The sequence below is a fragment of the Myxine glutinosa genome, chromosome 1, assembly GCF_964187855.1.
Source record: "Myxine glutinosa chromosome 1, kmMyxGlut1.1, whole genome shotgun sequence".
Taxonomy (NCBI): Eukaryota; Metazoa; Chordata; class Myxini; order Myxiniformes; family Myxinidae; genus Myxine; species Myxine glutinosa.
The window spans coordinates 150,727,771-150,741,320 of record NC_136261.1 but is presented as its reverse complement, the minus strand read 5'-3'; the positions used below and the strand labels follow the sequence as shown (position 1 = coordinate 150,741,320).

Sequence of the window (13,550 nt, the reverse complement as noted above, 5' to 3'; positions counted from 1 at the left end):
GGGGGGGGGGGGGGGGAGGAGGGGTTGTCTGTGATCGATCTTCCCACCACTGGTGGCATGAGAGGTATGTAGACAGGGTAAGTGTGAAGATGGCTCAGTTTTCCATCACTCCTGTGTGACATGGTGGTTCAGAGCACATCTAGAAGGCTGGGAGAGCCTCCCGTTTGCTTTGTCAGAGTGGGAGGAGACTCGTTTGTGCAGAAGAGGACCACAAGGGCTTTTGTCCCCAAGAAAACGTGTCAGACACCTAGTTGGAATCATGTTGTCGAGGACAATTTGTTGCTTGAATGCGGCAAGATAAAAGGCTTCCGCTGCTGAGCAGTGCTTGCATCTAGCTCTTTACTCAGAGCCAGTGGGGAAGGAGGACCTCAAGAGCTCCTGCAAGCAGGTTGAGAGTTACACAGGGTGCAGCAGTCATGGTGATTAAAGCTGGTAAAGGAAGACCAGTACATTGGGAAGTTTAGCTACATGTGGCTGATTGACAACACCACAGAAGGTGCTGATGGTTACAATTGTGGTAGATACCCCTTAGCTGATGGGTAAAATTGAAGCCCAGTGCCTGTCAGATGGAATCAACGACCTGATCGTTGGTAATGCACCAGTAGTTATGGCTCTGAGATCTGGCCCAAGCATGGCAAGAGGATTATGTGGGTCACTGCATGACTGCACACATCCAAAGAGAAGGGTGATCAGCGAGCTCTTGCATTACCTGTGTCTACATGACCCATTGGGACTAGTAACCAGATGAAGTTTCAGCAGAAAGATCTTTGGGCAGTTGAGCTGCTCAGACTACTGATTTGGATATAGCGAGCGCTGCTATGGAAGCCAAGTGATCAACAACCATGAAGGATGCAGTTTATCACAAAAACCTGTTGGAGCTCATCACTTGAGAGTCCAAGGAAACCATGGTGGAAGTGTTCGGTCAGCGTCTCACCTGTGCACAAAGCAAGGAGGTTGAATCCATCGTCAATGAGTATCAGGATGTATTTACCGAGTTTTTATTTATTTTTTGCATGGACTACGACCATAATTCATCACCACGTTAACTTGATTAAAAGTGAACCTGTTCATTGAATACCATAGTGTGAGTCCCTTAGTCGAGACAGGTTGGAACTTGGGGGGATGGGGCATAATGTGGCATATGCTTTGGACAAACCATGTGCGTGTTGACTCTTGGAAGCTTAATGCATCTTGTTTGGAGCTAACGGTGAGTCGGTGATCTCTTCAAGAAGCTCAGTGTGGTAAATATTTTACCAAGATTGACTTGAGCAAGGGGTATTGGCAGATACCTGCAGTTGATGAAAATCTGCAAAAAACCGATTTTGTTTTGAGTTCAGATCAAGTGGAGAACCATAATCCAAGGTGGGCACAGACTTGGCAGGTTCTGTTCAACATTTTTGGCCGATGAATGTTTTTCTTTTTTTCCTCCTTTTCTCTTTAAGGGGATGAGGTCTGATGGTACCAAGCTTCTACCTTGCCTTGACCATGATACTCCTCCACTCCCCTCTGTCGTCAGCCAACTTCCTCCACTCTCCAACCACCCCCACCTTACTGACATCCCTCCTCACACAATCCTCCCATCTCACCTTTGTTCCCCCGAACCTATCCGCTCACTTCCCCCATCCGCACCAAGAGTCCAGTCCATCTCAGCCGGTATTTCACCAATCTCCTCCCTCAGTTCATCCGTTCTCCTTCTAGCCACCCTCTTCACCCCCACAATCCTCCTGACCCAGTTCTGACAAACTTGCAGCCCCTGTTGTTGTTTCTCTTTTCAGTGCCACCGTCTCCAGACCGTAAAGATAGGCCAACATTACCCACTACAACAGAACATTCCCTTTCAATCTCCTTGAAAGCTTTGTCTGCCATTACACCTTCCACCCTCCTCCATGCATTCACACCCTCCTGAATCCTCCTCAGCACCTCTGCCTCTGACTTACCACCCCCCATCAATGTTCCCCCCCAAATACTCAAAACGATGTCCTTGTCCGATGTCCTTCCCCTCTAACCTGATACTCATTTCCTTTCTCTTCTGCCCAACCCACATCAATTCCATCTTCTCCATACTCATCTTCAGCCCATGTTTCTCAAATGCTTCATTCCACTCCCCCAGTACTCCCTGCATCTCCCGCCCACTCTCCACCACAACAGTCAGATCACCCGCATACAATATCCTACCCAGAATATCTTTCATGTTTACCTTCCTGGTTACCAGCTCCATCACCATGATAAACAGGAGTGGGCTGAGAGTGCTTGCCTGCTTCAAACCGATGCTCACACTGAACTCGTCAAACATTCCAGGACCAACAAAAACCATTCCCTTCATTCCCTTGTACATCCCCTTCCACCAACGTAACTTCTGATTCTGCCTCCAGCACTCCCATCACCATCTCTCTGGGGACAGTGTTGTAGGCCTTCTCCAGATCCACAAATCCTAATACCATTTCACTTCGCACCTCCAAACTCTTTTCCACCAGCTGTCTCGGCACGATCATCCCATCTGTTATTCCCCTGCCCTTTTTAAACCGCTGCTGCTCTTTTCCGATCTCCATCTCCTCACTCTTCATTATTCTTCTGCCCAGAACCCTCTCCAGCACATTCATGACATGACTAAGGAGTGTAATGCCACTGTACTTCCCCGGATCTTGAACACCCCCCTTCCTCTTCCACATCAGCACAATTAACGCTTTTCTCCACTCTGGAATTGACCCATCTCTCATACATACAATCAACAACCTCTTCGTCCACCTGACTCCAACCTCTCCCACTGCAATTATCACTGTACACACCTCATCAATGCCTGGCACCCTTCCCTTTTTCATCCTCTTCAAGGTCGTGCACACTTCCTCTTCCGTGATCTCCACCAACTCCTTTCCTCTCCGCATAGCTTGGTAGCTCCAGCTCGCTGTTGCTTCCTTCCCGGTTCAACAGCTCTTTGAAATATCCTTCCCACAACTTCAGTACTGCCGGCCTCTCTGTCATTAGCCTCCTGCCGTCATCCTTAATTACCACCTCTCCCCCCTTCATGACAATTTATAGATCATCTGTCTTGCCACTGTCTTGCAATCCTCAACCCTACACAACTGTCACTTACCACCACCAAATCCAGTTCTGTTCTGTGTTGTCCACTCCTATAGGTAACCTTGTGGCTTTCCCGCTTTTGAAAGAATGAACCAGCTATGGCCATTCCATTCCTTGCCACCAGCTCTTGGCCCTCTCTATTCCTCATTCCCCAACCAAATGTACCAACACATTCCTCTTCACCCGGCTCCGCTACTCCGACATTGGTGTTAAAGTCTGCCGCAATGCACAGCATCACCTCCATCTCAACCATTCCCATCATCCTCTCCAGTGCGTCCCTGAATTCCTGCTTCTCCATCCAAGACCTTCCCGTTTGTGGCCCATATACAGACATAACACATATCATTCACCGCTGTATCACCACCCATAGCATAACTATACATCCCTCCCATCTTTCCACTCGATCACCTGCTTGCTCGTCTCTTCTGATATTATTATTCCTACGCCATTACTCCTTCCATCCCCATTCCCCACCCTCGTGCAACAGCTTGTATCCTCCTACCAACCTCCTCACCCTGTCCCCTTTCCATCTGGTCTCCTGCACACACAACACCGTTTCCAACCTCCATCTCTGCATCATCTCCACCACCTCAAACCCTCATTGATTCCACCTTCAAACTGCCTAGTTGAACGTCACTTCTGAAATTTTAAAATGCCAATCCTAAAATATACAGTAGTGTGCAGCCTTCATCTCTTGTTCTTATCCAGAATACATGGGCAAAGAAAGCTTCCTTCTTTGCTACTTGAACTAACCCAACTTAGCTCCAGCTCCTGTACTGATGTTTGACAATGGCTGTCTTCACTTACTGTGTGAAACCACAACTCGTGTGGGTGAACAGGTGTTTACTCTTGGAAAAGTGAATGGCGACTGTTGAGATGGAACACGTATGGTTTTGGTCATACATCGGATGGCATTTGATTGGCCATCTAGGTTACCTGACAAAAAAAACAAACAAAAAAAAAACCACCTTTAGAGGCCATTTTTAGAGACAGATGTTGCATTATTGATATATTGTATGCCCAACTTCAGGTAAGCAGCAGCACAAGGCAAATGTTTAACAAGTGACATTTTATTCAATTTCATTTACAGATGTAGACAAATTTACATATCCTTGCCACATGAGTAATCCAACAATATCCAGAGGAGGTCATGTGTCCCAGATTACCATTATGCAAAATCAAAGTTTCCCATTGTTTGACAACGAGTTTCCAATCTGCAAGAAGAAGAAGAAGAAGAAGAAGAAAAGAGGTAAACAGAATGAAATCCAATCTCAAAGTCGGAGGGAAAGGAAAGAGCTTACTTACCCTTTGTTCGGCTTGAGCATTTTGATGGACTCCCGTTTTAAAACGACACAGCAAGAAGTCAAAAATGAACCCCACCAGCCCATGTAACAAGCCTGTAATGCAGCAACACAGGTAGTGTAGTCTTAGAACTTGGCCTCAGATGCAAATTCCTTACACCTAGTCTTTGTTCTATCTCACCTCTGTGCCAAGCCTGCCACGTTTGAGCATTGAAACTTTATGACCTGTTACGTGTCATGTTTGTCAGTGATAAGCCCGCAAAATGTCTGGCTTGACATGTTCCTCAGTATAGACAGTCACATATCCGTTCTAGTTCATGCTGCTGAAGCAGTTTCTTGGTCATGCCGGGTGGTTTGCCATCCCTCTTCCAGCGGTAATTATGGATTAGCTCAGGGTGACTGGCGATAGCTCGCCTACTCTTTGCGAAGGACACCGTGGGATCTTTAATGTCCGCCAACGAATGCTGGCAGAGGGGACGCCTGTTTAAGGTCCATCTGAGGGACGGCGCACACACCGATGAATCACCTTGCCTGTGAAATACCGGGATGACAGCTTATAGCTGGGCCGAGATTCGAACCCAGGCTAGACAGCTTTGAGCGAGTGTGCATACCTCCAGGCCATCCTGCCAGCCCTCTCAAAATATACATCATTCAATGCCAGTTGTAATGAATTATCCATGGGTGTAGCGATTGCGATGACACATGGGAATTATCCATGATCATGTACAACTATATGATGAGAGACAGTTTCCAAATAGAGTGCGAGGATACACATTTTATAACAATGTTAGGTAAAATGATGCTGCTCAGATTTACATTTCAACCAGGGTGGACATTGTATTCACATTTGTTTCTGGTTAACATATCATGACGATGATTGAAGATCACTTCATATCACATCACAAACGAGAAAAAGAGCAATCAGATTGCAAACCCTCGCCAGGATGTATTTTCAGTGGTTTATAAGGCTTTTGTGTTAAAACAAATATGGCGGCCGAACCACATGACTGATGAAGTCATCATTATTTTTTTTCTAAACTAATATATTCCTAGATTATGCTTTATCGGATGAAGTTTCGTACTTGTCGAATTATGACGTCATAATGGAGGCACCTAGGACATCATCATTAACATATTTTATGTCCCATGGAGAGTTCTTTACAATGAGCCTTGTCTCAATTTTTTCTATTCAGCACTTTCGGAGATATAGAGGTGCAATTTTTTTCGACTTTTTCCAAGATGGCGGCCGAACCACGTCACTCATGACGTCATAATTATCATTAAAAAATTATACAGGTGGAGTTGCACGTATGGTGAAAATTCCTGTCAATCGGACCAACGGTTACAGAGAAAATCATATTTATTTTGTTGCTGACAAACAAACAAACAAAACGGACTCAAATGCAATACGCTCTCCTCTGGGGAGGGTAACAATCCTAATCAAATGCATGTTTAACACTATATTAGCAATGTAGCATGACATCAAAATAATACAACAATTAGGACAAAATGGTACGTAGCATCACTGTAGTGACCTTTGCATAAAACACAATCCTTTAAAAAAAACAATTGCTGTCCCAATTTGGTTTCCACAATGCCCGTTCTTCCCTTTAGTTCTTCAGAAGATGCATTCTCTCCAACCCAACTTGTACCTGCACCATGTTTTGTTATAAATTGTCCACAACTTTTTGAATTATCGTGCGATACATCGTTTTTCACCCCATCTCTCAATGGTGAAGAAACAAGGAGCTTGCTCGTCATATGGATAAAATACAGTAAAGCAAGTAAATAATGTAAGAACCCACTTTAGGGTCACGTGGTCAAATCAGAGTAAATGTAATTCACCATAAAGGTCATCAGAACCATCACCATACTCATGCTTCCACCAATCAGGCATTCCTTAATCAGAAAACACTGACTCTCTCAAACCTTAACACACCTCTACACCAATGCAGTACCTGTAGTTGAAAAAATGCCACCGATAATACCACAGAGACCCACAAGGAATTGCCCAAAAGGCATCCCTTCCTCTGTCACAGTCACCATCAACGAATTCAAGTCATACTTTATGAAGATTCCTGAAACGCCGTGGCTCCCTGCAGAGTGATCGATTGTCCGTTCCTGAAAAAGTAAGATCGCACAGATTTGGGCCGTTGTATTATAGCACTACTCGCAGAAGCTTGTGGTAAACATACAAATGGTATAAAAAGAAAGAAAAGTATTTTATTCTTGCTTGCACTGGTAGAAAGAGCTTAAAAATGGAAGGCTATATATTTCTTACAGCAAAGAAAACAAAAGAAAATTGAGAGCGATCAAGGCAGCGGTATGTTGCCTATACACCACCCGACTTCAATCTGTGAAAAAAAGTTACAATTTTCCCGTAGGTTTGGATTAATTTGAAGCAACTTTTACTTTCTTTTTCCCTCCAAGGAGTGTGTCCATGGGACAAACCAAAGTCAGCATGAGCCTAATATATATATATATATATATATATATATATAGCTGCTGCTTTCCAGAATTAGAAATATCTCCTAAACCAAGTAAAGCTCAAAAGACCATCAGTAGATTTCAGGAGTAAGCCCCAAAACGTCAAAGAAAAATACATATCAAACACTATCATCATGTACAATGATGTATGCAGAGCGTTGCTACTGCTGCACAAGTTATTAGGCTACAATCCTGTTCCAGTTGCCACTCTGGGTCAGGAAGTCAGGGCAGTAATTTGGAATTTGGCCATGGTGCTGGTGATACTTCACCTACTCTTCACAAAGGACACCATGGGATCTTTAACCGAATAATGCCGGCAGATGAGATTCCCAGTTTAATGTCAATCCGAGGAAGGGCACATGCTTTGATTAATCACCCTGCCTGTGAAACACCAAATTGGTGTATGCCATCTTATAGATCAGCCTTTTCTGCAGGTTTTTCAAATCTCAAACATCATTCACAGGCTGGATAACAGTTTATATCTGGGTCGGATTCAGATCCAGGCCAGACAGCTTAGGGACGAGTGTGCGTCCCTCTTGGCCATCCCCACCAGCCCTATGGAATACTATAATAACCTGAAAAAAAACGACAACGGCACTCGGTTGAGTGCATCTCTCCTCCAGGCTCCACAGTTTACATTTTGTATCCCACTGATAGGCCAGATCTGGATTCGGACGTGAACCAAAATCGCCAAAATCGAATCGGCTTGTTCTTATCAACTAACCAACTCATCCACAACTTTTTGAGATATCGTGCCATATAACGTTTTTGTCCCTATTTCTCGATGGTGAAGAATCACTTAAGAAATTCTGTAATCTGTATCCAGATCTTCATCAAAATGTAATCACTTTGTCCTTGTCCCACACAAAACATCACCACCGCATTTAGTCTGAATACATCCACAACTTTTTGAGATATCTTGTTCACAGAAAAACAGACGGACAGGGGAGAAAACATAAAGATGGCAGAGGTAAAATTAAGCAAACCAAGTTGTAAAGTTAAAACTTGCACTTTTAATGAAGTTATAAAGAGTATGAAAACAATCATGACAGTGACAATAATTTGAAATAACTGCTTTAAATTATGTACAGTACTGATACACCAATGACAATTAAATATCAAAAGCAAGTAATTTAATAATGCTTGAAAAAAGTGGCCCACTGCGTAGCAGTACGCTGGCCAGGTGGCAAATTCATGCCCTGGATACCGCTCAGAAGAGCAACAGCAAACGAGTATTCCCTGCTTTGAAACTACTTGGGCAGTGTGTCTATGCACTGGGAAGAACATAGCCATTAATATATACATGGTTCCACTTTAAAAGATAGACATGATGTGCATCAGTGGAACATTTGAAAAGAAGCTACAAGTAAATAAATGACTTCCCTTGCAAGGAATTACATGCAGGAGCAGACCATTGGCCCCATCAAGCCTCACAATGAAAAAAACTTTTTGAAAATATGGTTCTTTGTCCATGCTCTATCCTTTTAAATACTGAGCGTCAAGCAAAGATGCCTCAACCATGACACCACGAGGCTGGTTGAGGATCCTTGCATCATTGTCATCAATGTTTATTATTTTCTAACAGTACAATAATTAACTCCTACCTTTTCTGTCACTGAATACTGGTGTGTGTTGGCAGAGAATTTTCTCGTTTTAATTTGTGTGGGTACAATTGTCAAGAAGTACTGGAACATCTGAGCATCTGGAGATGAAAACAACAATGACACGTTAAAGTGATGCCAATTTGAAGCGTTTCCTTTTGTAATCATTCAATTGAACGAATGTATAAATGACTTTCAAAAACTGTTTTTCAAGGCTGATAAGACACCGTTTAAAATATTTCAGGTTCATCGAGCACCAGCACAGAACTCCTCCCTAAAAATAAAATTGAATGCGTGCAGTTTATAAAATTTAATTGAAGGCCAATTTTGCTGCCATTCGGCCTCTGGGCTGCTTAACTATGCAATACACAGAAAACATTCCATGCGACTTTTGGTATCACATCAAGGGAAAGGCAGTTGGAATATGGCACAAGACATTTACTGGGGGGGAGGTAGGTGGTGGGGATTTATTGGTTGCCAAAGCTGGGGTAGGTGAATTCCCTGGGAATGGAGACAAACAGAGATCCTCTGGGAAGGACTCCTGGAAGCTTAGAACTGGGATTGAACTCCTGTGGTCTGATTGGTGGAATTTCTGGGGGTAAAGACCCCTGTGGCATGACATTGGTTAGCCTTAGGAGGTGAAAACTTGTGACTGGACCGTGGTTGGGTATAAAACCTCGGCTCGAGGAGTAAACAGTCTATCTGGTTCGGACCCGCTGATGCTCTGGACTCTCTTCCTCTAACTCCTGGCTCGCACCGACTCTGGCACCTGCTCTTGTCCTGGTGAAGACAAGAAAGCATCAAGCATGTACTGCTCCAGCTGCATGCTCTTCACCATGTGCCTTTTCCTGTGAGCTGTCCGGTTTGTGTATGTGTGTGTTGTTTGTTGTTATCTCCATAATTCGGGTTTCAGAAGGTGGAACGGAATCCTCCCAGGACTAGAAGTATCCATCCCCGCTTCGGTGAAGGATCGCGATTCATAGGCTATGTTGTGAAGTTGTATTTTTCCTTTTTGTTTTGTTTGGAGGGCTCTTTTCAGGATCGTCACTGAGCTCCAGAAACCCTCCAACTGCACTTCCTTTGTGGTAATGTTCCAAGGGATGGCTTGTAGGATTTTTGTGAGGTTCTTCTTCATCATTTCCGTTGCTCCAATTATCCAATTATCAGTGGTCAACAGCCAAATTGGTTCTGACTTATTTTCAACTGTTTCTAACTAATTTTGTGCCCACGAATCCGAATCTGACCTTACATTGTGGCTATCACGTAACCTTGACGTAGTAAATCATAAGTGTGGAAAAAATCTTTAGAGCATGTGAATTTCTTGATTAAGTCTCAATAAGTATTTATTGTCACAAAAAATAATATGAACTTAAAAGTTTTTATTTACATCACATAAAAAAAAATGTAAATCTCCAAAAATAATATAAACTTTAAGATTTTATTTACATCACATTAAAAGTGCTTCTGAACTTTACTTTTGCGTTTGTAGGAGCAATCACTTTCACACTGTAAAGTCCAACAGTAGTCACCCATCATGTTTGGATTGAATCGGCCTTGATATAGAGTCTCCATGATGGCAATTTCCTGGTGAAACCTTTCTCCATGTTCACACTGACATCGCCAAGATTTTGTGGAAAGAAGTCCAGACGAGAATGGAAGAAATGTATCTTGAGTGACATTCGAGCACCGAGCGCCTGGTAACTCTTCAACATCTTGTCCACAAACTCTTCATAATTTGGTGCTCGAAAATTTCCAAGGTAATTGTTAGCAAGAGCCACAAAGCTAAATATATATTGTTATGTTTATGGGGGTAGGTGAAGAAATACCTTAAGAAGGTTAGGAATGTATAGTTTAGCATGGACTGTGTGATGCGAAGAGGAAGAAGCCATCTCGATGGACATACGCAGGGTAAATGTACAGGTTAAGAGTGTTTGCATGTCGCCACAAGGGGTATGGCTTTTTGTGTTAACTAGTTCTAGGGCGTAAGATTAATAAACCCCAGTGTGTAATTGCCCCTGTGATTTTTCCCTTCGTTTTTACATAATTTTAAAAGGGCCGCCATTACAACAGCCATAATCGCCTGACAGTATAACCGGACATTACGATCGGCAAAAAGGAACCCCGTCATCCAAACATACCCGAACAAAGATTAGACTCCACCCCCCCCCCCCCCCCCCCCCCCGACGACTCATGACAGGGATGCCACACCTCGACCTTCATCATTGGGCGTCAAGTTAGGCCGTGAGGCCCTGCCCCGAAAACGACGATTGGTCATGGCCATGGACCGTTGTAATGGCAGATCGGTGATTGGACAGAGTGTAACGTCAGCGGTGGAACATTCGAGAGCTTGGAGAGCAAAAAGAAACCGTCTCACCATATTGGTCCCTTCTGGTGCTGGCATTCGTTGAAGGCGGATGCATTCTCTTTTGTGCTGGTGTTCGTTGGAGGTGGTCGCATTTTCTCTCGTTCTGGCTCTCGGCTCAAGCGGGCATTGTTGTCTCTGGTGCACTGGTGAGGAGAAGTGTCGGAGCTTGAGAAGTTTTGCAACGTCGGAGGACGAGGTGGTGTTGTTGACTGTGGTGCTTTTCGGGGGAGGAAAGAGCCACGTCTCGCTGGGCGGTGGAAGCGAGGAAGGGCTGGTTGGTTGGCTGTTGTACATGCCTGGGCATTTTCGGCGCCATTTGTTGGTGCGCTTCCCGCGCAGTGGTTTGGAGGCGATGAACGCCAACCCCCCTCGTTAAGACCAGAGCTAAGTGCCGGCCGGCAGGAAAATCATTTATTTTCATTAAATCTTTCCCCTTGTTTGTATACGAGTCTGAGTGGAGACGTCTCAATTAGGAATTATAGTTTTTGCCTCGCCTTTCATTTTTGTCTCTTGCATTTATTTTCATTAAATCCTTTATTTTTTCATTTCATTCTTGTATTGTGGATTTTGTTTGTCCCGTATTTGTGTTTGTGGGTTCGGATTAACCCAGTTTCGGCCGTCCGATCAGATAAGGATTCGGGCCTTTCCGGCGTGTGCCAAAGACAATCCCGCCAAGGTTCGAAGTATGACTCGGAGTGAAAGCTCGTTTTGGTCATCCGTCACCCAGGGGTCTTAGCCCAGGGGACGTGACAATATATATTGTGTGTATATATATATACAGTCACGTGAAAAGGTAAGTACACCCCATGTAAAGTTTTGACTTTTTCAACATATTTCAACATTCAGCTATTTGATCTTCATTTCAACAATATTGATAGATAAAAGTGATATAATATAACAAATATCAAGAAACATTTACATTTTGTAGTCCATTGTATAATTTAAATAAACAAATGCAAATTTCGCATGTGGAAAAAGTAAGTACACCCTTAGCTCTTATCAGTGGTATTGCCCCCTTTGGCAGAAACAACCTCAAGTAGGCGTTTCTTATAACTGTCTACCAGTCTCTGACATCGACTGGGAGAAATTTTTGCCCACTCCTCCATGCATAATTATTTCAGCTGTGCGATGTTTGAGGGGTTTCTTGCATGCACAGCTCGTTTCAAATCCCCCCACAACATCTCTATGGGATTTAGATCCGGGCTTTGACTTGGCCATTCCAGAACCCTCCATTTCTTTCTTTTCAGCCATTCCTTGGTGGATTTACTGGTATGTTTAGGGTCATTGTCATGTTGCAAGGTCCACCTTCGGTTGAGCTTCAACTTTCCGACAGATGGCCTCACATTATCTTCAAGCACCCTCTGGTACAATGAAGAATTCATAGTGGATTATATGATGGTGAGCTGCCCAGGCCCTGATGCAGAAAAGCTGCCCCAAACCATAATATTTCCACCACCATGCTTTACAGTTGGTATCAGGTTCTTGTGGTCAAATGCTGTCTTTGGTTTTCGCCAAACATGTCTTCTGGTACTGTGACCAAATAGCTCTACCTTTGACTCATCTGTCCAGAGCACATTGTTCCAGAAGTGCTGGTCTTTGCCTCGGTGTTCATTGGCAAACTTTAGTCTTGCCCTGATGTTCTTTCTGGACAGCAAAGGTTTCCTCCTGGCACACCTCCCATGTAGATCAAATTTGTGCAGCCTCTTTCTAATGGTAGACTCGTGCACTTTGGCATCAACAGTCGCAAGAGCTACCTGTATGTCCCGTGATGACATTCTGGGGTTCTTAGAGACTTCTTTCAGCATCTTGCGGTCTGCTCTCGGGTTGAACTTGCTGGGGCGGCCTGGCCTGAACAAGTTGGCAGTTGTTTGGAATCTTCTCCACTTGAAGATGATCTTCCGGACAGTCGAATGATTGATTTCAAATTGTTTGGAGATCTTTTTAAATCCATTCCCAGACTCGTAGGCATCTATAACCTTCTTTCTGAAGGCCTCAGAGAGCTCTTTTGATCTAGGCATGGTGACGCCACACACTTCAACAACAAAGAGCAAACCAAACTAAATGTCTGAGGTTTAAATAAGACAGGTTCCTCCAAGATCCTCTCTAACGATGTTCTAATCATTTGCACCTGAGCTGGTGCACCTGATTCTAATTTTAGGTATTTGAAGTAGTGATAAATGTCGGGGAGTACTTACATTTTCCACATGCAAAATTTGCATTTATGTGTATTTAAATTATACAATGGACTACAAAATGTAAATGTTTCATGATATTTGTTATATTATATCACCTTTATCTATCAATATTGTTGAAATGAAGATCAAATAGCTCTATGTTGAAATATGTTGAAAAAGTCAAAACTTTACATGGGGTGTACTTAATTTCTCACATGATTGTATATATATATATATATATAGATATATATATATATATATACAGACTTGGCATTTAATATGGAATATTTTTTTTTTCTTGACTTGGGTTTACTTTCTTAACTCAGTATATCAATCTGGTGAGTTTCTTTTACACTTTGGTGATTTATTTGTTAAAAGAACCATGTCACTGATTGTCTGTCGCAGCAAGAAGTCAACAACAGGATTATATCACAGGTGGCGTGGCAAAATGTACGGACAGGTGCATTTGATGATTGGCTTCACAGTCGGGTATACAAGGGTTGTTGTGTTCTGTATTAGTGGAAAACAACTGCTGAACGTCTCC

General features: G+C 43.3%; 1 protein-coding gene across 2 annotated transcripts in view; it reads right to left on the bottom strand.

Annotated features, from left to right (window-relative positions):
* Positions 1 to 4,130: 4,130 nt before the first annotated feature.
* ERGIC2 (ERGIC and golgi 2) overlaps positions 4,131 to 13,550 on the bottom strand; it is a 46,480-nt gene continuing 37,060 nt past the window's right edge. For both annotated transcript variants that reach the window (XM_068119880.2, XM_078778176.1), the window contains exons 11-14: positions 8,471 to 8,568; positions 6,338 to 6,500; positions 4,384 to 4,475; positions 4,131 to 4,292 (exon numbers count right to left, since the gene is read on the bottom strand). In XM_068119880.2, coding sequence (XP_067975981.1) covers positions 4,257 to 4,292; positions 4,384 to 4,475; positions 6,338 to 6,500; positions 8,471 to 8,568 — 389 coding nt within the window. In that variant the 3' untranslated portion in view covers positions 4,131 to 4,256. The remainder of the gene's footprint in view (positions 4,293 to 4,383; positions 4,476 to 6,337; positions 6,501 to 8,470; positions 8,569 to 13,550) is intronic.